Source organism: Pezoporus flaviventris, unplaced genomic scaffold (genome assembly GCF_033815535.1).
Source record: "Pezoporus flaviventris isolate CSIRO_AGI_PZ_B2104156 unplaced genomic scaffold, CSIRO_AGI_Pfla_v1 ptg000015l, whole genome shotgun sequence".
NCBI classification, from domain to species: Eukaryota; Metazoa; Chordata; class Aves; order Psittaciformes; family Psittacidae; genus Pezoporus; species Pezoporus flaviventris.
Window position 1 is genome coordinate 29,493,897 of NW_026892563.1, and position 25,994 is coordinate 29,519,890.

At 46.1% G+C, this 25,994-nt stretch overlaps 1 protein-coding gene and 1 long non-coding RNA gene across 9 annotated transcripts in view; one reads left to right on the forward strand and one right to left on the reverse strand.

Annotated features, from left to right (window-relative positions):
- Positions 1 to 25,994, forward strand: part of BCL9 (BCL9 transcription coactivator) — a 59,181-nt gene that overhangs the window by 29,354 nt on the left and 3,833 nt on the right. For 4 of the 8 annotated variants that reach the window (XM_061453943.1, XM_061453944.1, XM_061453946.1 and 1 more), the window contains exons 2-7: positions 14,553 to 14,635; positions 17,596 to 17,901; positions 19,502 to 19,818; positions 20,705 to 20,894; positions 21,374 to 21,473; positions 21,904 to 24,133. In XM_061453943.1, coding sequence (XP_061309927.1) covers positions 17,849 to 17,901; positions 19,502 to 19,818; positions 20,705 to 20,894; positions 21,374 to 21,473; positions 21,904 to 24,133 — 2,890 coding nt within the window. In that variant the 5' untranslated portion in view covers positions 14,553 to 14,635; positions 17,596 to 17,848. Of the gene's footprint in view, positions 1 to 14,461; positions 14,636 to 17,595; positions 17,902 to 19,424; positions 19,819 to 20,704; positions 20,895 to 21,373; positions 21,474 to 21,903; positions 24,134 to 25,994 lie in introns of those variants that run through there. The other 4 variants (XM_061453942.1, XM_061453948.1, XM_061453947.1 and 1 more) reach the window with 3 other exon arrangements.
- LOC133269539 (uncharacterized) lies at positions 25,120 to 25,991 on the reverse strand. The gene is made up of 3 exons (XR_009743486.1): positions 25,683 to 25,991; positions 25,489 to 25,592; positions 25,120 to 25,365 (listed from the first exon to the last, which is right to left on the reverse strand). It is a non-coding gene; the product is annotated as an uncharacterized LOC133269539 (long non-coding RNA).

Below are 25,994 nucleotides of genomic sequence, written 5' to 3' on the forward strand. Positions count from 1 at the left end.
ATGGAGAGATGTGTGGGGTGCCGGAGATGCCTTAAGGCTGTGCTGTGTGGAGGGATATGTGGGGTGCAGGGAGTGCTTTAATTCTGTGCTGTGTGGAGGGATATGTGGGGTGCAGGGAGTGCTTTAAGGCTGTGCTGTGTGGAGGGATCTGTGGGGTGCAGGGGATGCCCGGGGCCGTGGAGGGATGTGTGGTGTGCTTTGGGGTACATAGGAAGCCCTGGAGCTTGTGCGGTATGGAGCTTATTGCGTTGCGGTAAAGGGGATACCCTGAGGCTGTGCTGTACTAAGGGGTGTATGGGTTGCTCTGGCTTGCAGGGGATGCCCATAGAGGTTGTGCTGTGTGAAGGGATGTGTGGTATGTCCCAGGTTGCTCTGTGGTGCGTAGGGTGCCCTAAGAGCTGTACTACGTGGAGGGCTTTGTGGGGTTCTCTGTGGTGCAGGGGATGCCCTGCGGCATGGAAGGATGTGTGGGGCGCTTTGGGTCACACTGGGGTGCATGGGGAAGCAGTGTGGCTGTGCTGTGTAGGGTGCCCTATGTTGTGCTGGGAGTACTGGGTGCCTGCGTGGCTGTGCTGCGTGGAGGGTTGCGGGGTACTCTGGAGGCCATGCTTCATAACTACGTGTGTGGAGTGTGCTGTGCTGAAGTGCGCTGGTGGGGCTGTGCTGTGTGGAGAGGAGGATGGCGTTGGGTGGGTTAGAGAGGTAGTTCTGAGTTTTTAGTCTCAGTAAGGGATGGGGACATAGGGTAGGAGAGATTGCAACACCAGGGCTGTTGGGACTGAGGTGCAGGCTGTCCTAGGAAAAAGAATGGGGTGCAAGTCGGGTGAGAGCTGGTGTGTAGAATTTGCAGTGGGCCTGAAGTGAGGGGCTGGGGGACAAAGGTTTACAGTAGGGATGCAAGGAGTGAGATATGAGGTGAAGCATAGAGTGAGGGATGGGAGATGGTACTTGGAACATTAGATCATCTCGGCTGTGCTATGAGGGAGAGATTGAGGGGCTTTGTTGTAGGAAGAACTGAAATACAGGTGTCCACAGGAAGGGATGTGGAGAGGTCGATGAAGAAATGTGGACTATGAGATATGCTGGCAAGAAGTAAACTGGTACATGAGGAAATGGATGTAGTGATGGGAGGATGTGAGGAGCTAAGGCTAGAGTGGTTGGGAGAAAGATATAGGGGAGTGGGATTGTGGTATGGCAAAGCACTGGGTGCCAGAATGTGGGCTAAGAACTACTTTCAGCTCAGGGGAGGTGGTGCACATGGTTATAAAGGGAATTATAGGGGTCCAGAGCTGGGAAGCAGTGGAGATTGTTCAGGGAAGGAGGAATCCAGGGAAGCAAAGCATGTGGTGTGGAACTGGTATGTGGGATAGTTGTGCAAGAGGAGTTTGTGGGAGAAGATCTTGTATGCAGGGATTGTGGGGAAGAGCAGGGGAAATACGTGTATTTGGAATTGCTTGCTAGGTAGAGAAGAGGCACTGTGCATATGCATGAGAGGCAGTCTGAGCCCTGGCCTGCTGTGGAGAGGTGTGAGGGAGGCTGTCAGTGGGATGAGAAGCTAATTCTGTAGATGTACTGAACCTCATCAGGTTGAGGGCTGGATGGCAGTGGGGAAAAAGCCCCAACACTGGAGGCTTCAGATGCTTTGGGAAATGATGGAACAGCTGGATGCATGTAAGCAGCAAGGATCCACTTCTAGGATGAGAGAGAGCACCCTGTGTTTCTGTGTTGTCCAGCTCGATGTCCCTGAGCCACTGCATAGGCGATGGGATGATGGGACTAAAAAGGCCTCTGACAATTGAATGCTTGGGATGTAGATGGTGGATGCTACTCTGGGCGGGTAGAAAAAGCATGAGGACACAGATGGGAAGAATCCAATGTGACAGTCAATTGTGGGTTGTTATTTGGGTATGAAATATTAAGGTGGGATGATTACATGGTTAGTGGTTTAATAGTAAACAAAATGAGAAATCAGGAGACTGGCACGTAGCAAAGAAAGTATGAGAAGTGGCACAGGATTGTGGAGTGGTTCAAAGCCTGCCAGTATGGAAAGGAAGGTGCATTTGTGCTCTAGGTGCCAAGCCTAACTTGGGACTCTGAAACTGGTCTGGAAATAACCCTGATGCTCATGGTTACTTTTCTGGGAGAGGACCACCAAGTCTCCTAGCTCTTACCTTGTAAAGTAACATCTTCCCCTTAGTTTGGGCATTAGCCTCATTGATTCTGGGGCAGAGGAGAAAAGGTTGAGCCAAGCCAAGTTTGTCTCGTTAAGGCTCCCTGTTGGTGTTGAGTTGCTCTACTGTCAAAACACAGTTGGAGGAAGCGGGGGAGACAGTTCTTCCAGTTTTGAGGGGTTTCAGAAACGTTTTTTGTTTCCTTGAAAATATTTTGTCCTCAATTTCTCTGTGAAAAGCCCACACACATCTTAGGGTGCTCTGAAGCATCCTTAAATGTATCAAGCTTGAAAAGCGGGGGGGGGGGGGGGGTGGGGGGGAGGAAGAAATGTAGATATTTTTCCCCTTTCTGTTTTGTTCGAAGATAATATTTGGTCAGTCATTGTTCAAAATATAACAAAAACAAGTGTGGAAAGCTGGGCAAGGCATTACATGGAATCAAATTAAAAAACACAGAGTAAGGAATGAATTAACATACCTAAACAGCTTTTTGTTTGCCTTTCCCTGCTGTATGTTGGGGCTGTAATGCCCTATTGCTGTCTGCAGTGGGGTGTTACAGGTGTTGCTCTGGGATGGCTTAACAGAGGATAAACGCACAGGGCTGTACACCCTGTGCTCGCAGCAGAGCACATGCCCACATCCCACAGATCGATCAGCTTTCTTAGGCTTCACGGGTTGCTTTGGTGGAATTCTGTAGCCATTCTGGACAAGTTGCCGTGATGGCTCTGTTGTGTGGTGGTTGAGTTGTGGGTTTGTTGTTTTTTTTTTTGTGTGTGTTTTTTTTTTTTTAATAGTGATCTCCAAAGAGATTATTTTTAATGAATGTGTCCTTTTCTTCTTACTCGAAGCAAAAAAAAAAAAAATAAAAAAGGCTCAAGGGCTCATATTCTTTCCCTGTCTCCCTGGCTGGGCCCTCCTCAAACAACAAAAGAAAGGCATGTTTCTGTTTTTAACTTTGAGTTAGCAACGATGTCACTTTAGGGATTTCGGACTTCTCTTTTTTTTATTTTTTATCACTTTTTTTGAGGGTGGGTGGTGGTGTTGGAGTCTCATTTTTTTTTTTTGTGGAGGGGTCTGTGAATCTCGGGTCTCTGCACTGTTGTGAACTCTTAACACCTTAATTGAAGGGGTGGAGATGCTGAATCACTAACAAAGAGCTCCTTTATCCAAAATGTTAATCAATCATTGACGTTAAATAAGTGTGAACAAAACCAAACAAAAAAAAAACCCACCCTAAACAAGTTTTTGTCTCAGTCCCCCTCCCCTTCAGCTGCTCATCTTTGGTCAGGAGACCAGAGATTCTTTCAGGGATGCATTTTGTGCATGGGGATGTACTTAGGTTTGGCGATGTTCGGTGAAAGTTCTGCTGCTGATTTACCGGCATAGTTTTCCCAATACAGATTATTGAGCTCACAGATGCAATAAAGATGTTCTGGGAGAAACTGCAGTCTGCTCTGGTGCGAGGGAAGTAGCGAGGCTACGACAGCACTGTTGTAAACAGCTTTCTGTGCGCTCGGGGTGTGTGTGCAGAGGTGCCTTTTGAGTTTTGCTGTTGAGGTTTTTTGGGAGGGGGGTGGGGAGATTTTGCTTTCCTCTCTTGTGATCAGTTAACTTGTTTATCAGCAATACAGTCTTCTGAGCTAGGTGGGACCTAATTTTTAATGTGAAAGAAAATAAGTAGGTTTCTGTTGGTACTACCAGAAACTTTGTAGATCTCTCGTGTATGTTATGAATACAAAGGGTGTGGACTCTTTCTTCCCTGTGCTTCCCCTTCTCCCTCCCCCCATCTTGCATTTCATCTTTACAGCTCGTGTACTTGGATTGTTTTCAGTTAGGTTTAGTCCTCAGCCAGAGAAACTGCATTTGTCACTAAATATCCAAATATAGAAACTAAGGGTAACTATAAACCATGAGGCTAATATATTCATATACAGCAGCTTTTCTGAGCAGTCTGTATGTCTGAGGTGGATAAGAATGGAGTACCTCTGATCCATATTTCCTTGCTGCTCTGTAATATCCTGACTTTTCATAACTATTTCTACTTGTTTGTTTCTAGACCTTTTTAGCTTTTGATTTTCTCATATGGTGTGTCAGTTCTGTTGCCTTACAAACTGTGCCAATGGCTTAGGATTTTGCTGGGTCTCTTACAAATTCAGATGAAAAAGGCCCCCAAAACTATAACAACTTTATCCCACGGAGCAATTTATACTAAAGTGATTGTTCAAACTAATTCCCATCTTAAACATGAGCTGTGTTAGCTAGCAGAGTTTGATGTCTTCTGCTTTCTAGAAGTTTACCAGACTTTCTTTAGAGCAATGCGCACAGCCTTCATAAAATCATTCTGTCTAGTCTGCACGGCCTTGGACTTCACAGAAATCTCAGTGCCTCGCTAAGGTCTGTGATCTGTTTACATAGATATGAAGTCCTTTAACCCAGCAAGATTTGCTGTGGGCTTGGATTTCCTTCTTACAAGCTCTGCTGGAGTCCCTCTAGTCTTCCTGCTGGCAAAATGAAGGTGTTAACATAGGTTTTCGGAGCAACTTGTGAATGGAAGGAGATTTCAGTGATGATTTTTTTTGTCTGCTAAAACTGCTTTCTCCCTGTACCTTTACTTGTCTGATAGGTTTGGGTTTTGATTTCTGTTTTTAAAGTTTAATAATTTTGGAGCTGGACCCCCTTTGTGGTAGGGACTCTGTGCAAGTGCAGAGCAACAGGGACCTTTTCATAATAGGAATTCCAGATGATCTGGAAGAACTCGAGCAAAAAAATCCATCTGTTGGGGGAAATTCCTGAAGAGTTGCCTTTAAGACCATGCAATCTTTACAGATGCTGGTTAACAACAATAGTAAAACCTAAGGTGACATTTGAATGTGTGCTGAAGCCAGATGAACTGTTACAATGTTGGCTGTGGTTTATGTTTTTGAAGTGGGGTTGTACTTTCATTTTACACCCTTACCTATTGGCCTATCCACCTTTACCCCCCTGGTAGCATGCCTGTGGCATTTCTTTTGGTGCTAGAACCTGGCTTTTGAGGAGACCTTGGCTTTTGCCCATTTCAGCTCTGCACCAGCCTTCTGTGTGTGCTGTTACTGCTGTTGGAGCAGTTGGATGCTGAAATGGATCAAGAAACTCATCTGGATTATGAGGAGCCTGGCAAAAAAGAAATGATTATACTCAGCCTGCATCAGTTTGCCAAACTGGTTCACGGTTTGGCCACGCAAAAGGCTGTATGGGCACATCAGACAGTGTGGTGCAGGGGTGGAAGTAAATATTGGTAGCAGCAGCTCTTTAAGCTGGCATTTCTGCCAAAGGATGCTCATCTGACTATACCCGTAAAAGTCTTCTAAACTTGCTAAGTGTTATTTACACCTATTTGTTACAGCTTTCCTTGCCTGAGAACAGTTCCTTCAGCTTACCTTGTTCTTTTTGCCAAAAATGTTTCTCATTTGAGCATGTATGCAATGCGTAAAACCAGTCTTTAAGAAGTGTTAAACCAGGCAAAAACAAGAGGATAGTGACTTAGCTATGGAAGAGTTTCTGCTGCTTCAAGACTTGTCTGGTGATACAAAACATGTAGTGTAAATTGACAATAGACTATTTAGTATGGTTGCAATTATGCAGTGAAACTCACGCTGTGAGAATCATCAGGAGCAAGAATTCTAGAGTTAAAAAGGATCTGATGTCTGTAGGAATATGAAGAATATTCAGTTATAATTAGTGACAGTAGAAATCTTGGAAGAGGTATTAAGTCTGTGGTCTAAACCTTGATTTTTATTCTGCTCTAACAGATGTGCTTCTATATTAGGAAAGAGAGGGAGGAAACAGCTTGTTGTGCCTGAGTTTGCTGCAGGATTCTCGCACAATTCTCTGGAAACTTGATTGTTTCCAGTGTGTGAGATGTCCCATTAAACTGCACAGGCTTCTGGCTGCACCCTGGTGACCTATCCTGCAATAGGTCACCTGCCTGAGCTACTGAACTGCTCCTACCTGACTTCGTGCATTTATTTACTCCTCATTCTGAGGGCTGTTCTTACCTGCTCTCAACGCAGTATTTTTTATCTACTTGACAACACTCACTGAATTAATTTTAAAGACTGTTATGAAATTACAGTTTACTATATCTAAAGAATGAATGTTATCTTTTTAGAGTAGATAGACATGCTCCAAGATCCCTGTTTTTCAGAGAGACTTAAAAGCAGAGGTGAGCTTTTCCCTGTTTGGTGACTGAGAAGGAGCTTATGGAATAGGGAAAGAAGATGAAAAGTGGAACTGTAAGGTGGTTGGCTTGTTTGTTTGTTTTTAAAGCCTAGGTAGAATCCATTAAATCCTTCTGAAGGCAGGAAAATGAAAAGTATGCTTTACCAGTGGCCAGTTTTTTTCAACAGCAGGGTTGAGAAGGGGTAGAGCAACAGTGGCTGAAAGGTGATGAAGCAGTGTTCTCTGAGACACTCAACTGAAAATTGGGTGCTGTAGTCTTGAATACAGTACTGGTTCTAAGTGCTCTTTGTTGGTATATTGCAAAAAGAGTGTATGGTGTACACTGATTTAGCTGCATATGGGAATGTGGGAGAGCTTATGGCTTTCTGTAGTGACTTCAGAAGAGCTGTGATTTGGGTAGAGAGCCATACAGCTGCCTGATCGATTCCTAGCATTTGCAGTTATCCTGAGCTGGTTGTCCTGTTTTCATGGCTGCTTGGCCTCTTAAGAAAGCGTGCCACTGTATTTTTGCTGCTTCGCTTTGTGGTGGTGTTGTCTGCATAGTAACAGAGCAAGGGAGCTTCAGATTTCTGACCTCTCTTGTCACCGGATGGTCTCCATGTGCCCCCTGTTGTCCTCTGTGCCTTCTGAACAAAGGGTGCAGATATCTGGTTTACCTTATCAGTAGTGTGGCTGGGGCCCATCCACTCTTTTGAAACCAGGTTAGGTTGGATTTAGTGGTGAACTTGAGAACAGAACCTGTCTCTTAATGTTCCTACGATTTATTTACTCGACCATGTTACTTAACACTCTACAAAATGCTTTAAACCTTTGAGTTTGTTTGTATCTGTTGAGTGAGGCTATCTTTGCCACCTTTGCAGTGTGTATGGAATAATGCAAAACCTGAAGCAAAATTCTGGTTTAGTGATTAAGATTAAAAACACTAGGTAAGAACAAGTACTAGACCCTTTTTCAGGTTGCTCAGAGCTACACTTTCTGCACTTTGCTAAACTGACTTCTTCAGGTGTCTTGCTATCGCTGTTCCACTGCCTGTGAAATGGCAGCATTGTATCTAAGTACCAATCTGGTTTTGTTTGAGAATTGATTAGAAATGTATTTGCAGTGTAATATAAAACAAAGCTGCAGCCTGTTGAGGTGAGCAGCCACAGCTTCTACAGCGAGTTTAGGCAGTCTTAGGTATGGAGACACTTCTCAGAGCTTTTGCTAGTGGGACTGAAGTTTTCCACCATGTTTTATATGTATGTATGAGCCAGGAGTAAAGAACTTCAGGCCAGAAGGGGCTTGGAAGAAAACATTTTCTTGCTAACGTCTCTTAAAATAAAAAATTATTTAACCTTCTTGTGATTCGTGATAGAAAGTTGAAATTGTCAGGCAAACATCCACCATCCAGCAGAATGTTCTTGTGAAAGCCAGCTTTGGTTTGACAGTTGTGAGCCTTTGAAAATAATGCTCTGTTTATCCAATACAGTAAATACTTTGGAGCACGTTAGGCTGTGCTGTCCATAGGTGGCTAAATCAGCAAGTATTAAATATGTACATCTTGTGTTGAGGGAGGGAGGATCCTGCAGCAATTGCAAGTGTGTGCTTTTCATACTTCCATAAGATCATGTCAAAGCAGTAGATCTGGTAATAGACCTGATTATACAATTGCTTAATTTCTTGTCAAAACAGCATTTTTACATGCAGTGTTGTGAGATCGTTTTGGTGACCTCATGTTATTTATCAAATGTCAGTTTTTCATCCCAGCAGCTTTGATATAATCATGTAGCATCGTGGAGTACTGTGTTCATGCAGTCTTTGCTTGCTGGAGTTCTTTGAAGTGCTTTGCTACTTAGCAGAGTCATTGCTCTGTCAAAGATCCTACATTTAACGACCAAGAAACCAGTATACAGCAGAATACTGCACTGTGTCACTAAAGGTTGTGCCTAATTGTGCCTAACATGCCTAATTGTGAGTCGAAAAGCAGAGAAATGAGAGGTTCAGGGCACCAGGAACCCCTTGACACACATCTTGCCCAGCAGTAAACTGCCAGGGATACAGTAACTGCAGCTCCCTGTGGGAATGCTGCTTTGCAGCTCCGAGCTCCCTACGTGTGAGCGCCTGGTGCTGTAAAGCAGCGGGAGGGCTTGTGTAAGGGAGAGGAGCAGAGGGATGGCTGGTTGCAGCAGTCCTGAATGAAAACTGGGCTTGCTGGCAGTGCTGAAAGGTAGTGATGTTTGGGGAAGCCTTGGAAAACTGCTCATTTGGGATGAGAGAGACACCAGATACCTGTGAAGATGAAGGTTAACATGACGGAAGGTGTGTGGGTCGCCCCCAGCAATTCTGACAGGCATTGTGTGTGATGTTCCCTTGCAGCATGCTGGGGATTACTGCTTGCTGTAGCACTGGGTTCTCCTCAGAGGAGGTCTGTCCTGTACTGACCCAGCCCAGTCACACTCGGCTTATGAAAACTGACAAGATTGCAGCCCGAGGAGTTATGCCTGAGGATTGTTTCTTGTCTTTCATTCTGGAAGCCTAGCGAAAGGATGCCAAAATGAAAAGAAAAAGAGCTTGTTTTTTCCCATGCTGAACTATCAGCGGTTATTTCTCCCAAGCCTTCTGCTTAAACCGTGTGGTGTTACTGCATGTTGAAGAACAAACTGGTGTCTCCTCGGTCGTGTATTCTCATCTATTATTTCCACATCATTTTTTTTCCCTTCTCCACAGATTAGTTACTGAAGCACAGGCTGCTGAGGAGCTTGATACAGGTGTCTTTTACCTATGGCTGTTTGTGCTGATGTCTCTATTTAAATTTAAAAAAAAAATAAACCCAGAGAAGTAAGGGTGAAGAGATTGCCTCTGGCTCCAAACACATTGCCTACTTCCTGATAAGTAGATGAGGTTTTAAAGGAAGGTGAGGCTATGAAAGCAGCATGCGGAAAGCTGTAGCATTACCCACTGGATTCCTGCATTTAGTGCTGACCAGTGCTGGGGCTGTTAGCTGCTAACATAATGTAGAAAGCTGCAGAAGTCTGTCATTCGGAACTAGATGATCTTAAGGTCCTTTCCAACCTTAACTATTCTATGATTCTATCATTCTATATATGAGGGAAGTACTGTTAAAACATTTACTGAAGAATCCCTTATTGCTAGAGCTTTTGACCTGTATCTGTGTTAACAATAGCAGGAACTCTATAGCGCGGACAGGCTGCAGCTAAGGTATGCGATGCTTTATGTAAAGTGTTTAGAACTCCAGCTGTAGTGTGCATAGACTGCTCCCAGCATTGCTAACATAGGTGGAGCTGAGCCGCTGCAGGTGGCTGAGCTGGAGGACACTGAGGTGGGGTCAGTGTGATGGCATAGCACGGCAGCATTTCCAAAGCCCTGGCAGCACTCTTGTCCATCTCTACCTGCAAGTGCCCCCAGTGTTGGCAGAGCTGGAATGGTGTGAACAGCAAGGGGAGGTGTCCATAGCATTCTTCTACAGAAATGGTTTGTTGTAGTTTAGGCTTTGGGGGTTTTGTACGGTTTTTCTTCTGGCTTTTTTCCCCACACAGCTTTCTGGAACTGTGTCTATCTGCCAAGATGCAATTCTAGTCCCAGGTGGACCAAGTAGTTCAAGGCTTTTTACATAATAGCAGCTGGGACATTGAAAGGGACTGGTGGCATTCAGCTTCAGTCTGCTTACCAGTGTCCCCAAGTGTCTGTCTCCTCTGTTACTTTGGGGAAGGAGTTGTGGGAAAAAAAAAGGTTGTACAAAATCAGGAGCTGTTTAAGATAGCCATTAATGCCCACAGTACTGGTAACGCACTGAAGTGTTGATAGATGCACTGAAAATGAAATTTATCGGATGTGTTACTGTCCTTTGACAAAAAGTGTGTTACAACTCTTGCAAATGATGGTTATGAGAGTAGCAGACAACATCTGTTGCAAAAGACTTTTAGAATGATTTCTCATAAATACTTAAAACCAATAGTTCACATATTCATGTAGCAAAATGAGTTTAAGTGACAAGTTCTTGATTCTTCTTTTGATTGAGAGTAGTTTCTGATATAAGACTGTGATCAAAGAGGTAATGCTTTGCAGACCTGGGATTAGCACTGATTTCTCTGAGGTGCATAAGGAGCAATTCTTGGCTCTGGGAGACAGCGAGGGCTTCATATACGCCATTGCTTTTAATTGCCAAGATGTAAAGTAGACAAGTCCATACTGTTTCAAGATAAGTTAGAACCACCTAGAAACTGATCACTGGCGGTGAGTTGCTGTCTTGTCAGTTTAATGTTAATAAGTTAGCTCTTGATGTTGAGCTAATAGTTTATAAGGGATTTATGTCTTACTGGGGAGCGACAGAACATGGTATTTTCCCCAAATCAGCAGCTGTTTTGGATAGAATATAGCCCATATTCCGCATGAGATGCCCCTGCTACAAGTGGCCACCGTGTTTCTGGTGGAAGGAATACAAGTATATCAGCTGAAGGTCTACTATGCGATGATGATGTGGTTTGATTAAAGAATGAGGTCTAAAAACCCTGCAATGGAAAGAACTAGGGCAGATAGTCAGGCGTGCTTGTAAAAGCAGAGTTATATTGTGTCTAGATGACATGTGTATTGATACTGTGTCTCTAACCCCAGCAGTTAGTTCTTCAGGTACCCATGTGTTTCCTAACCTTGTTAAGAAAGAGACGGTGGGACCTGACGGGAGCAGAATGCAAGTGTATTGGAACAACTTGCTTATGCCTGTGCTATCAGTCACTGTTGGCTCCTTTGTGCCAGTGCCAGTGAGCGTGTGGTCACCTGGTAGGCGGAAACAGGAAGCTTGTCCCCTGAAAATGGATCATATCTTATCTGGAGTTAAGTTTTCAGGTGGGTCACAGCTGCTAGCAATGGCTGGAAGGGATAGAGTTAGATAGACTTAGGCTGGCTGGAGTTGCTTTCTGGGTCTGTCCAGCATGCGCTTGGTGTGCATAAGGTAAGCTGTCACTTTTAACAAACCTGTTTGAATGCTGATCAATCCCATACTGGTTGTATTACAAGCACATGCTGTACACATTCATGGGAAAGGATGAGGAGGACAGCTTTTGCTAAGAGGTAGAGGCTGATGTAAAGGTGTCATTAAAAGCCCTTAGTAAGGGCCATATCTAGAAATTGGGACTGATTCAAGGGACTGAAGAGTGTCCTGTGCCCTTGTATCCTCAAGTGTCATGGGGAGATGCGTGGGGTGTAGAATACTCATGTCCATTTATCTTTTTGCTTTTACATGATCTTAAGAGAGTCTGACAATTCAATAAAAGCACTGAGTAACACTTCCTGCATCCTCCTTGTATCCCAGTTGCATTCTTTATCAACGAGGAGTGTAATCAAGTACTTTAGTAAACAGCAGCTTATTAAAAAGTGACATGTGCAGTTCAATGTTACCAGTTTTTTGTTAAAACTGGCAAATGCAGCACATGGTGAAAACCAGTGTAGCTCTTGAGGTGTGCTGAATGTAGTAGAGTCACCTTTTCCCAGTGCAGCTGTTCTCCCTTTTACATGGTTGAATAAAGGGTTGGAGAAATAGGATGTGTCCTTCCCAGTAAAATTGCACTGAAGGAGCCTGTGGGCTTATTCATTGCCTTACTCCACCCCTTGGGTCACACAAGGAATCCACTCCTGGATGCACATACAGGGGTTGGCTTCAGGATGAGCCCTTGTTCAAACAACTCCTGGTGCTGGTTCTGCTGTGACTGGTCCCTCTGGAAGCTGCTGCTCTTCCCAGAGCAGTCTCTTACTCCACTGTCTCCTTCCTTGCCCATTCCACTCTCACAGCTACGGGTCAGGGTGCTGGCTCAGCTTGTGTTCAGTTGTCTATTTTCTGTACCAGCAGGTCTCTAGTCTGTTTTCTTTTTCCATGCTGGTTTTGGGCTTTCACCGCCCTCAGTCCAGCACATATGGACAGTCTCAGGCCACAGGGGGGTTAAAAAGAAGCATCCTCTTTCTTGTACACAGAGAAAAAGGTTTCTTGCCTTTAATGCTTTGTGTCACAGTAAGGCCACAAGTTCAGTACTTTTATCTACTTGGTATGCCTTTATTTCATCTCTTCACATTCTCCTTCTCAAAGAGGAAGAAAAGACTGAAGTGATTCAGTGGTAACTGCAGCTGTTCCTGTTGAAGCAGCCGTGATGATGTACACCTCCAAGTACCTGAGCACTTGTCACTATCAAGCTTTTGCAGTTTAAGGACATAAAGTAGGAATAAACTAGTCTGGATGTTTTTTTTCCCCTTCCGTTAGCAGTATGATAATGGGTGGCTACTTCATAGAAGTACAGGGATGGTTTGTGAATACTTTATCAACAGGTAAATTAAGATGTGTGTTTGTGTCTTTAGTTACTCTGTGGTAGTAGCTGCTTGTGTGCATGTTTCCACCCTTTTGTTTTTCACATTCCCTCTGAAGTTGTCTTGTGCTAGCTGTGAGATAAGACTGTGCAGGTGAGCAGCAGAGATGGTAAACTAGGGGGTGGAATTAGGCTGCAATAACTGTCTGGGTAGCCTTAAAAATGGATCGCGTCCTGCAGTCCTGAGCTATGGTCTGTGAGGCTGCCCTGCTCTGGTGCTTTGCCAAGGTGGATTTGAATGTTTCAAGCTCTGACCATTGGCTGTGTTAGATTCTCTCCATCTTGATGTGTCCTGGTGTTCACATGTTTTCCCTTTCAAGGGAAAAGGTGATTTCTGTTGCTGCTTTGATAGAGGTGTGTCAGTACTGGCATGGCTTAGCCTGTATTGTTTGGTTGGGTGGGGTGGGAGAAAGAGGAGAGGAGATACAAATGGGTAATTGGATTCAGGGATGATTGTGCTGCTGTAGTAGGTTTTACTGGATGAAGCAGTTTGTTACGATAGGTGTTTGTTTCAGCTTCTGGCTCCAGGTGTGACTTGGCTAGATAAGGATGCTCTGTCGCGATGATTTCATTGTTTGATTTGGCTGGACTGGGTGGAGAATGTAGTTGCATTGTTTGGGACTGGCTTTGTAGTTTGATTTTGTTGAAGTGGATTACATGGCAGCGCATTGCTATATTATTAGGTGAAGCTGCAGTCGATAATAGTTGGAGGATGTTGAAGAGAAGAGAATATGCCCAGGGTTTCACAATGTGTAACTAATTGAGCCTCGCAACAGCTCCAGCGTTCCTGCTGGAAGATCTGGTCAGCAGAGTGTGTTGGGATTACACAGTAAACCTCTGGTAGTGATTTCAGTTTGCAGTTGTTCTTTAACTGCAAGGCTGGCTGTGCTGTGTAAATAGCTGTGAGTGCTCAAGACCATGCTGGCTCCAGCAATGTGAACCTTGTCTGCATTCATACTGTTCTTGCAGCCTCTCCAGTGTTCACAGTGGGTGAGGTTGAAGCTGGAGGTAGCTGCTCTCTGTCTTTACTGACCTCAAATTTACCATTAAGCCATTCCTCAGAGTACATGTTTCCTTGTATTACTGAACTTGCACTTAAACTTGCTTTAACGTTGTGAGTGAGCATTGATGCAGGGCTGTCTCCACCTCTGAAAGTGTGGTTCATCAGTTCCTGGGCTATGGACTCTTTTGGCCTTATAGGAAATAACCATAGTGCAAGGTGGGGTTAACCCCTCTCTCGTAAGGAAACTGTCAGTATGTCTTGCTCAGGAAGGTTTGCAGTTGGATTACCTTCTCCCTGTAGTGTAGCACAATGATACGAAGTAGGAGCTGCCAGAACAGTAGTGCTTCTTCCTTCCAGAAGCTGTCTGGTTTGCCCCTAGATGTGGCTTTACCTGATACTTGATGTTTTTATTTATGCATTGTCTGGCTGTGGAGGAGGTTGTATATATGAAGCACAAGGTTTTGGCAGACATTGCTGGGCACAGTGAGGGGAAGGTGAGCCTTTGCAGAGAGATGGGTACAGAGAAGGGGAGGTTATATGTCCAAACTTTGTGCCAGCTTCTCTAAGAACAGATGAGCTCATGGGAATCCAGCTAGTTCAGCTGTGGGAGTGCTATTTCCCCTCCATGTGCAGCATCCATCTTCAGACTCTTCCAGTCTGATGGTGGCTTTTTCAGTACTGACAAATCTTGATAGTCTTGTTGCCAGTGGCCAGTTTTGATTCCTGTGCTCCTGTTACTGGATGCATGGGAGGGATGCACAGTTTGGGTGTGCATTCTTGTTGGTGAAACTCTCTCTCTCCTTTCCCCAGGTGATCATTTCTTGTGAGACGAGTGGTTCGCAACTCATGGCCTTCAGAATGAGTACTGCAGTGTCGTGACACCAGGGGTCTTGGTAAGCTACTTGTTGGAAAGGGGAGCACCTAGCATATCTCCACAAATGAAGGTTCATCTCTTCTTGTCTCTGCTGTTGAGCTTTGAAGTAATTTTAAGCCATCCAAATTGTAAACTGCAACCAAATGGGGTGAGGCTGCTTTTCACATGTTCTCACCTCCTCTTTTCAGCTTGCAGTGGCACTGATGTGGTTACATCAGCAACCAGATCAGTGAACTAATTCAGCTGAATAGAGATTTCTGCTGTTGCCCTTGGATTAATTCCCATTCAGATCTTTCCCTGATGTGGTCAGGAGAGAGGCGGTGAGAATGAGTAGCCAGTGGAACCATCCCCTTTCCCTGCAGCTGTTGCCCGGCATACCTTAAAGCAATCCTGAAAATACAGCCTTGGATGTAGCTTGCCAAAATATCTGGAAAAGCTGCTTTACCTTTCACAGTGACCCTACCTCTATAATTTTAGAGCAGTGATAAAGGCTTTGCTATGGCAGGCAGACTGCAGCTGCAAAAATACATTACTCTAGAGCTTTTCCATTATTGAACCATAGATTCCCAGACATACATATGTTAGAAGTGCATTTAGAAAAATCATGAGGAATTCCATTTCACATGATAAAAGATAGTACATTCCCAGCGTGCAGAAATGAGAGGCTGAGGAAGTTGAGTTGCTGTTTTCCCACCAATGAGTATATTGATGTATCCTTTGTAGCTTTGTCTGGTAAGAACTTTAAACTGAGATTGGAATATAGTTTCCTTGCAGAGTACGTCAGTTCTAATAGATGGAAGATACATGTATTAGGGTAATAAAAAAGTAAGGTTAAAAAACCTGTAACTTTTTCCTCCCCCCTTGAAGTACTTGAAAGTTCAGTGATGTCAGAAATACTGTGCAGCCAGTGTGATCCTGATTTTGTTCCTCATGTTTTCTTATTGTACTGTGCAAGGCTGGGAGTCTCAAACTTCTCATCTTGTAATAAAAAGTAACATGATAACACATAAATACCAAAAGTGGAAAAGGAGAGGATGAAAGGGTAGAATATGTAAGTTGATCACAGGCATCTGCATCCTGCTTCCAGGATTGACCTCTGCTTGCTTTAAAGCTATTGTTCCCTTTTTATTTTTTAACACAAAATTCACCTAAAGTGAGGACCCCGAAGTATCACTGAATTACACTGACTTTTACAGATAAATGAATCTCTTTTGAAAAGTGGTGTTAGATTCTGTTGATGTTATGGTTTTGTTGTCAAAACATACATAGGAGTAAAATTTGCATGCAGAGATGGTACAATTTAGATACTTGTAAAGATGTGCTCTCTTGTCTTTAATGTATCTTCATAGTACCAGCTCTAGTTACAGCATGATAATAGTAACAGTAGTAATACAGTAAGTCCGACATTGTTCTAAAAATCAGAGGGATAACCATCTGATAGCCCCACAGAGGTATGTGGATCTGGTGATGTTAATCTGATTGTGCCTAATAGGAGGTATTACAAATGAGACCTTTATTGCAGAAGCATTCCCCACATGAATGGGTTTGTGCAGCACAGCGGAAGTGAGAAGAGGGAGCAGGGTTATTTCTCTGGTTCATGAAGGAGGCATGTGGTCTAGAGGAGACTTCTTGGAGATGATGCAGAGCTTCAGGGAACAAGCTGCCGTATGGAGCACTGTCATGTTAAAGTACAGCAGTGCAAAGTCACTAAAAGGTCTAATGGCACACCTCACAACAATAGAAATTTGTGGAATTGGAAAATCATGGTGCTCAATGCTGCAAGTTAGTGATGGATCTCCTTGACCAGAGGTAGTCATCTAGTGCCCATGTTTCATAATCGTTTGTGTCAGCACATAAGCAAGCCAATTTTTGTTTTCCAAATGCAGTTTGCACAGCAGTTTCTTCATAAAATTCAAGCCACCCCCAGACTGGTGAGATTTATTTTGTTTCATTTGATTCACACAGGTAGAAACTGGTGCTTTGGTGCTGAGAAGGCTTATTGGGAATATTTACAGTTGAATAATATTTAATCAATAATGCTTAATACATTAACAATAAATCTTGGTTAGACTCTAAATTAAGTGATTTGCATCTGAGTAGGTGAGATGAACAGGAGAGATTTTGTTGAAACATAAACAAGACAGAAATTTGTTCCAAAATAATTTAGCCCAAAGGACATACAGTGATGTTCAATAGTTTCCTCCTCCAGAAATGGTTGCCTTATTGCATGGGTTATGCATACTGGTTGCTAGAAAGAAGCTGAAAAAGTGCTTATTTTTAGGTGGTGTTGGTTGTTTTTGTTCTTTTCTTAAATCCTCAGTATCTGTATAGTGCTACTGAGCAAATTTAGAGGGTTAGTTGTCTAGTGCTCCTTTGGCCTTTCTGATAGAGATGTTGAGTGACTAACCTGGTGCTTTTGGGGTAATCACAACATAGCTGGTTGCTTACAGGTGGTCAGGAAGGCATTTTGGTTTATTTTCCTCCCTTTATGCAAGCCTTAGCACACATCTTTGAATGTATGTCTAGTTATATTGGACCAGGGAGACAAAAGATTTGAGCAGAGTTTATGTTCTTAAGAAATATCAGATTACAGCCATTCACAAGGGAATTCTGGATAGCTAAATCATGTTGGGGATTTGTAATTTGGGCTTCCTACTGACTTGCTATGAGGTGTCTTCAAGCTGAGCACAGATGTGGAATCAAAATGTCCAGATATGAGGCCCTTCCCTGTTTTGTTGACTCCAGAATGATTTGGTTTGGATGAAGGGGGAAGATAGCCTCACTGGCTGTAAACTGAATGGCCAGCCAGGGCTGCCCTGGTTTGGTATACACAGCTGCACTTAGCTGTCTGAAAGCTCTTCTCCTATGTTCTCAGTAATGGGGGAAGAACTGCCATTTACTGCTTCACACCAGACACATCTGCAGGGGCAGAAGTTCCTCACTGGTTTTCTGTTCTCTTCTGGTGGGGTGGTTTAACAGTGTGCCCTGGAGATGCGAGACTTCCCCTGGGCAGCAGGAGGCATACGTCTAGAGAATGCTGGAGCTGCAGGAGGGAAGCGCCCAGTGCAAAACCAGAGAGGAGCAAAGAGAAAAAAGGCAAGCAGAGAGCCAGCATTGAGAGAAGCGGGTGGCAGAAAGTACTGCAACGCTGCCTCTGGCAGCCCACTCCCAGAAGAACTTGGCGAGAGCCCATCTGCATGCGTGTGAGACTGTGAGCTCAGGATTCCTGTCAATGCATTCCAGTAACCCCAAAGTGAGGAACTCCCCGTCAGGCAACACACAGAGGTAAGGAGAGGAGCCTGCAGTCAGCTGCTCTGAATTTGTATGTGATGCTGTCCCTACTCTGCTGCAGGGTTAGCCAAGTGCTGCTGTGTCTGACTTACTGGTCCTCCTTTGTGCTCCCATTGGGCTTACCTGAGCACTGGCTGCACAGTTCTGATGGGCTTCCATGTTTGCTAGGCTCAGGGTGAGCTGAAAGCTGTAAACACATGAGGTGCAGGTTCTCCATTCCGTGCACCCTCCTCTCTCCCTAACCCTATGCAGGTATCTGAATAGGCTGTAGGAGAGTACATATGCTGTTTCTGTCTGGATTTTTTGTGGTTTTTTTTTTCTTCCCCCTCTTCTAATTACCTGTTTCCCCAAGTGGTATCTGGGCAGCAGCAGGTCTTTCTGTCTGCACTTTCACACAAAATGCTTCCTCCATATTATTGACCTGAACAGCCTGGAAAGCTGATCAGCTGTGCACAGAGATCCTCTGCATCATTCACCTGCTAGTGCATCAGGTCAGCATCTCTCCTCTGCTAATTTGGAATGGGAAGAATATGGAAGTGAAGCAGTGCCCAGGGACTTAGAATGGTGTGATTGACAGCATTCTGGAGTTTGATTATTTACTCCTAGGGGTCATCTGGAGCTTGAGAGAGAGTAATTCAGAGGGAATGTCTCTGAGTCAGGTATGTGTCCAAAGGAGGAAATGGCTTGTGGAAGTCCCATGGTGAAGATGCTAGTAAACCCTGCCTGTTGGAAGTGATAGTGATTATGGGAAAACACAATGCAGAAGATCCAATAGAAATGGAGTAAGTGGAGGCTGAGGAGGAGGGAGTGGCTAATATGTGTGTAAAACCCAGAGAAGCAAAGTATTTTTAGGATGCAGTTTGCTGAATGGAAGAGGGGAGGAAAGACTCCAAATCCCCTTTGGCAAATTAAAGAAGCTTCATCTGCCCCATTCTGCAGGAGTGTGCAGGGAGATGGTATCCTTCTCTTCCCTTATTCAGAGGCAGGTTGTGGCTGGTTTAATTGTTTTCATGGTCAGAGGTTTGTGTTTTCCTGGCAGCTCCTCCCAATGTATGACAAATGTTGCAGTAATGCTGGGTTTTCTTTGTGCTCCCTGTAGAACTGGGTAAGGAGGTGCAAGGTGGGGAGGAGGGAGTTGTTAGGGTCTGCTCTCATCAGAGCTGCAGTGTACAGTTGGGGTCCAGGAGAGTGGTGAGGTGCACTTTATTGTGCCTTGTTTGTTTACTCTGAGCTTGTCTTGCTGTGAGCTGCTTCTCTGTGCACATAGAAACCGTTGTCTTTATTGACAGAAGCCCTGGAGGTAGGTCCTCATGTGACAGCAGTTCCTGGGATCTGGCAGGTCTGTAGCTTGCCGTGGTGCCTTCTTGAGCAGTGAGGTCCCATCTTGGATAATAACCCTTTCAGGGCATGTTCAAAAAAGCACCTGCGTGACTTGAAGCTTACAGGCATTTTTTATTTGTCAGCAATTGCCTTAGGTTGCAAAGAAGGTGGCAGTGTTTTTTTCTGCCTCTAATCTGTTCCTATAGGGTGGAATGAATCAATGGTGTGATTTGTCACTATTTGTTTCCTTTTCCTTCCTTTGCTCTGTCCCCAGTAGCCCCAAATCAAAGCAGGAGGTGATGGTCCGTCCCCCTTCAGTGATGTCCCCGTCTGGCAACCCCCAGCTGGATTCCAAATTTTCCAACCAGGGCAAACAAGGGGGCTCAACCAGCCAATCCCAGCCCTCTCCCTGTGACCCCAAAAGTGGAGGTCACCCCCCCAAAGTGCTCCCTGGCCCAGGTGGGAGCATGGGGCTGAAGAATGGGGCTGGAAACGGTGCCAAGGGGAAGGGGAAGAGAGAGAGAAGCATTTCAGCAGACTCCTTTGAACAGAGAGAAGCTGGGACTCCCAATGATGACCCTGAAATCAAAGGTATGTTTGTTAGGATCCATTGCAAGTGCAGACAATTAGTCAGAGTCCTCTGAGATGCAGAATCGCTGTGAAGTGTTAGAGAAACATTTATTTGTGTGGGGTTCCCTTAAGTTCCAGCCAGTGAAGTCTGAAGGTCTCAAGAGCAGGCAAGGGTTGCCATAGTGGCGTTGATAAATGTCCTGTTCACACTCAGTTGAAGTGCAGACCTGAGTCTGGTGGGAAAGTTCCTTTGTAACTTTGAAACTCCTCCAGAGAATTTGAAAGTACAAATGAAACCTGTTGGTTTCTTTTTGGCCTTTGGCCTTTCAGGAACTGCTCTGTTGTAACTGGGATTTTGAACAATATGCAAGCCTGTTTTGTCAACACACGTACATAACCTGTAGCACCCTTACTGGTAACACAAGCCAGAGGGTTGGGATTTCTGTATTATGTTCCTGGCTCCACCATTGCCTCTGTAAGGCAGTGCAAAACCAGACTATATGTGCAGTTTTCCATGTTTCCTTTGTCCATTTGCTAGATCCTCTGGCTAACGTGGCTGTGGCGTGTGGTGGTGGAGTTTCACAGAGTGGTCTCCAGACACTTATTCATTTTGGTGTGTGGTTTTTCTTCTGTTCTGTGTGGCCATTGGAGAGTTAAAGGGGATCATCTCTGGGACCTGCCACTTTCCTTGGAAAGGGACAAGATGAACTTTGTCCCAGTGGTGTCTGAAGGGCAGCATGGCATTTGAGGTAATATGCCTAGTGTAATAGGCAATATGCCTTTAATGACGCTTGAGGGAGAAGCAGGAAGTTTCAAAGGAGGAAGAGTTCTCATCAGTTTCCAGAAATGGTTTCCATAAAGCTCCCAAGGTAGTGATTCTCTTCTTTTCCTCTTTCTCCACTTCCAGACTGCAATTCTGCTGATCATGTGAAATCCCAGGAGTCTCAGCATACACCACACTCCATGACACCTTCAAACACTTCAGCCCCAAGGTCTTCCACACCTTCCCATGGCCTGGCTGCCACTTTGGAGCCAGCAAGTGGGCAGAAGACTCCATCCAAAGTGGTTTATGTCTTTTCTACTGAGATGGCCAACAAGTAAGTAGGTAGATGCTTGAACATCCTCAGGGAGCGGGGCTTACTTTTGTGCTCCCTTTTGAAGAGATTCTCAAGTGCCCTTTCTCCATCAAGTGCATTCCTGTAACAAAAAGTCATTACTTGTTTGGGATCCTGAAGGGGCTGGAGTGGAGACTCACCACATCTTGCTCTCTGAGAAATTATTATTTATTCCGCTGAGGTGTGGTTTGCTTTTTGGGGTTTTGTGTTTTTGGCAAGTGCTGATGGATACTGTTTTGCAATCCATGCAGTGAGTAGCAGCCAGTATGTCTTAAACTGAGACATGAACCCTGAATTCTAATGAGTTTGTAGATGTAAGCATTTTTCTTTTGCTACTCATCTAGAGTGAAATATGTGTGGTTAAGGCTTACTCCCCTCTGCTAGCTGAAGGAGAGGACGATGTTTAAGAAAAATTGCTTCTTGGCTTCAACTGGGTTATATGTGTGTGTCTGTCTTTGCAGGGCTGCAGAAGCTGTGCTGAAGGGACAGGTGGAAACCATCGTGTCCTTTCATATTCAGAACATCTCAAACAGCAAGGTGGAACGAAACACTGTACCCTTGGTAGGGAATACCTGCATGTGGGTGGGGAAGGAAATGGTAAATGTGCCTGATTCTGAGAGACGGATGATTTCTTACACTCTGAAACAAGATTTGGGGTGGGAAAGAGAGAGACAGTTGTTATTCTAGCCGCCTTCAAATAAATGTCTTGGATCATCAAAGAAGAGCTTGAGTCTTGCAGTATTTGAGTAGTATATGTCCAACCTATTGCTCATGCAGAGCTAGCACAGAAGCAAGGGGCACCTATGATAATGTTTGAGCAAAATAGGTTTCTGTATGGCCAAGATGCTGCTCTGTAAATTGCTGCATGCAGGCTCCCCTTCCTTGCAAGGTGTGGGCTGGTGGGGTTGAGACAGGATGTTCTGTTTGCACTGCTGCTTATGTGACATGGTTGTAAGAAGAGCAGGTGATAGTGTGTGGCTTTCTCTTGCAGAACCCCCAGATCACTGCACTTCGGACTGAACCCAAGCCCCTGCCACAGGCTCAGCCTCCTGCTGCCCAGGACCAGAACCCTCCCCAGAATGCCAAAATGCAGCCGACTCCACCCTTGTCAGCACCTGTATCCAAATCCACTGCCCCCCCATGTCCCATAGATCAGGACAGTCCGAGCGTTGAAAGCAAAGTGATGTCTGTGGGCAGCCCTGCCAACTCTACCCCGTTGCAGACAGAAGGATTTGGGCAGAGTTCAACCCCCAATAATCGAGCAGTCAGCCCGGTTTCCCAAGGTAGCAATAGCTCCACTGCAGACCCCAAAGGTCCTCCACAGCAGGTGTCTGGTGGGGACCCAGCCAGTTTGGGTGAGAATCCAGATGGACTGTCACAGGAGCAGCTGGAGCATCGAGAGCGCTCGTTGCAGACCCTGAGAGACATACAGCGCATGCTCTTCCCCGATGAAAAAGAGTTTGCAGGAGGGCAAAGTGGGGGGCCACCTACAAATGCTGGGGTTCTGGATGGTCCCCAAAAGAAACCTGAAGGGCCGATACAGGCTATGATGGCTCAATCCCAAAGTTTAGGCAAAGCTTCAGGGTCTCGGACAGACGGAGGGGCCCCATTTGGCCCTCAAGGACACAGGGATATGCCTTTTTCCCCAGATGAAATGGGGCCACCACCAATGAACTCCCAGTCAGGACCTATAGGCCCAGACCACCTGGACCACATGACTCCTGAGCAAGTGGCCTGGCTCAAGCTGCAGCAGGAGTTCTATGAGGAGAAGAGAAGGAAGCAGGAGCAGGTGGTGGTGCAGCAGTGTTCCCTGCAGGACATGATGGTCCATCAGCATGGGCCACGTGGAGTGGTCCGAGGCCCTCCTCCTCCCTACCAGATGACCCCTGGGGAGGGCTGGGGACCTGGGGGTCCAGAGCCCTTCCCTGAAGGCATGAACATGTCGCACTCTCTGCCCCCCAGGGGCATGGCCCCGCATCCCAATGTGCCTGGGAGCCAGATGCGCCTGCCTGGTTTTGCAGGAATGATGAACCCTGACATGGAGGGCCCCAGTGTCCCGAATTCTGCCTCACGGCCTGGGCTTTCGGGAGTTAGTTGGCCAGATGATGTGCCAAAAATCCCAGATGGCCGAAACTTCCCTCCTGGCCAGGGTGTCTTCAGCGGCCCTGGCCGAGGGGAGCGGTTCCCCAACCCACAAGGTCTGCCTGAAGAGTTGTATCAGCAGCAGCTGGCTGAGAAGCAGATGGGCCTCCCTCCTGGCCTGAACATGGAAAGCATCAGGCCCAGCATGGAGATAAACAGAATGATGCCCTCCCAGAGACACATGGAGCCTGGGAGCAACCCCATCTTCCCTCGCATGCCAGTGGAAGGGCCAATGAGCCCCTCCAGGGGGGACTTCCCAAAAGGAATACCCCCACAAATGGCCTCTGGCAGGGAGCTGGAGTTCGGGATGGGCCCTGGCAGCATGAAGGGGGACATGGGCATGAGTGTCAGCATGGGCTCCAATCCACCCCTGGTCCCTCAGAAGCTGAGGGAGGCAGGAGTCGTGCCGGAAGAGATGATGAAACTGCGCCCCGTTGTGCCGGAGATGCTCTCCTCTCAGCAGAAAATGGTGCCACTGCCGTTTGGAGAGCACCCGCAGCAAGAGTATGGCATGGGTCCCCGGCCTTTCCTCCCCATGTCTCAGGGCCCAGGAGTTGGTCTCCGAAATCTCAGAGAACAGATCGGGCCTGACCAAAGGACTAACAACCGGCTCAGCCACATGCCGCCACTACCTCTCAATCCCACCAGTAACCCTAATAGCCTCAACACTGCTCCCCCTGTGCAGCGCAGCCTAGGCCGCAAGCCCTTGGATATCTCTGCAGCCGGTCAGGTGCATTCACCAGGAATCAACCCTCTCAAGTCCCCCACGATGCGCCAGGTCCAGTCTCCCATGATGGGGTCTCCCTCGGGGAACCTCAAGTCCCCTCAGACGCCCTCCCAGCTGGCAGGAATGCTCGCGGGCCCCACTGCTGCAGCTGCTGCTGCCTCCATTAAGTCCCCCCCTGTCTTGGGGTCTGCTGCTGCTTCTCCTGTCCACCTCAAGTCTCCGTCTCTCCCTGCACCTTCTCCTGGATGGACTTCATCTCCAAAGCCTCCTTTGCAGAGCCCTGGGATTCCCCCGAACCACAAGGCGTCTCTCACCATGTCCTCTCCAGCCATGCTGGGGAACGTGGAGTCGGGTGAGTGCCCTCTGAGAGTGGATTTGGGTCTTTGGTTCGTGTTGGGACACTCTGATTTGTGCAGCAAGATGGGGGAGGAAGGTTTTTGCAGGGTGGCAGAAGCTAGATAGCGTTTTGCCCATCTGAAGGGAGGCTATACTGTGGGTCCCTTGGGTGGCTATGCGAGTGGAGTGCAAGTGCTTCGCCTCCTCCCTCTTTGTATTTGTGGGTTTGCTCAAGTGTGTCCCCACATGAAAGTGAAAGGGTGGGGTCAAGAAGTGTGAAAAGATGTTGCGTGTTGGTGGGAGAAATCTGTCCTTGGAGGGGTTTATGGCCATTCTGCCATAGCTCCTGGTGATCACAGCTTTGTGGAGAAGGTCCTGCTGATGTTAGGAAAGCACTTTGAGATAAAACGCTCCTACAAAGACTGTGCTGGGCATAGTTAACCAGTATGTACTGAGATATGGTTTGGGTGTGGTAAGTGCTTCCTACATGTACCACCACAGACAGGGAGGTGTCTTAACATTTGTTCAGGCTTCTACCATTTTGGAGAGCTCTAACCACCACCACGTGGAGCACCCGGTGGTATGTTGGAGCCGTGCTGTGCCTGGGATGCCGGTGTGCAGATGCTGGCACTGCCTTGCCTGCTCCTTAGCATCTCTGGGCTGCTGCCCTCTGTTCCCTCTCTCAGACCCTCCCGGGCAGGTTCACCTGGGAGCCCTCTCGCCCCTCCGGCCACAGCTCAGTTCACTCCAGGCTCCCAAGCACCGCTGACCGAGCGGGCTCCCGGCGGCGGAGCCGTTTGCCCACGTTGCCCTCTAGTGCCGCTCCCGGTAACAGCGCGGCGGCGGTCGGGACGTGTCTGCCGGGCACGGGGGCCGGCGGGGGTCGGGTCTCCGTGCCTGAATGTTGGTGTCTGTCACGGCTGCTGATGCCGTGCCTAGTGTGAGCCCCGGCACATATGAGCCAGAACGGAGTGCTTCTTTTAGGCCATACCTGGTGATGTGCTTAATGAGTCCTTTCAGGTGTAGTTCTTCCAAGGCGTAAATGCTTTGGCATTGAAAGGTTTCTGTATTCTCTATTCTCCTTTCCCTTTTTTTTTTTTTTTTTTTGTTGGGGGGTGGGTGCTGAGGAATGTGCAGTTCATTTTCAGTGACAGTACAGCTTCAATTTAGCATCTTCCCTTCACGTGTGGTCTGGATGGCATGAAGCTCATCGGTGACGGACAAAGGGAACTGGAATTGCAGTTATTTCTATTATGGGGAGAGCAAAGGAAGATATTAAGATAAAAGGTGCAGAGAATGCTTCTTTCACTGGGATAAGCAGTAAATATGTGTATATGAAACCTGAAATAAAACATAAACAGGGAGTTTTACTTGTAGCTGCAGGTACAGCTTGTCAGAAATCTGCTCACATGTCTCAGTATTTTATCTGCTACAGCTTTCATTATGCTGTGTCTTTTGTTCTGGGTTGATGCCTCCTAAAGAAAAAAGGAAGGGAGTTACAGTTGGCATTTGGTGTATGTAGGAACAATACTGTAGATTTTGATTTTTATGGCTGGACCTGGTACCTAAGTCTGTCTTCAGTGTATGGAAGTTGAACAGTATGATTTTCAGAGTTACCTGAGAATTCTTCATGTAATTTTGTAGAGGCTCAGGATAGCTCCAGTAGAAGTGCAGAATCTGGGATAAGAGATGTTAACCATCTTGACAAATAGGGTCATTTTTCTGGTTATCTTTCACAAGCATTGACTGCGTTAGTCACATGGTCTCTTGCAGTAAAAAGGTTTTCTAGTTTTTGAGATGTGTAAGAGGTGGGTTTAAGGGGGAAAAAATGGTAAGAAGGGGAAAAAAATTAGTCCTCCTTTTCTTTTCTTTCCTCC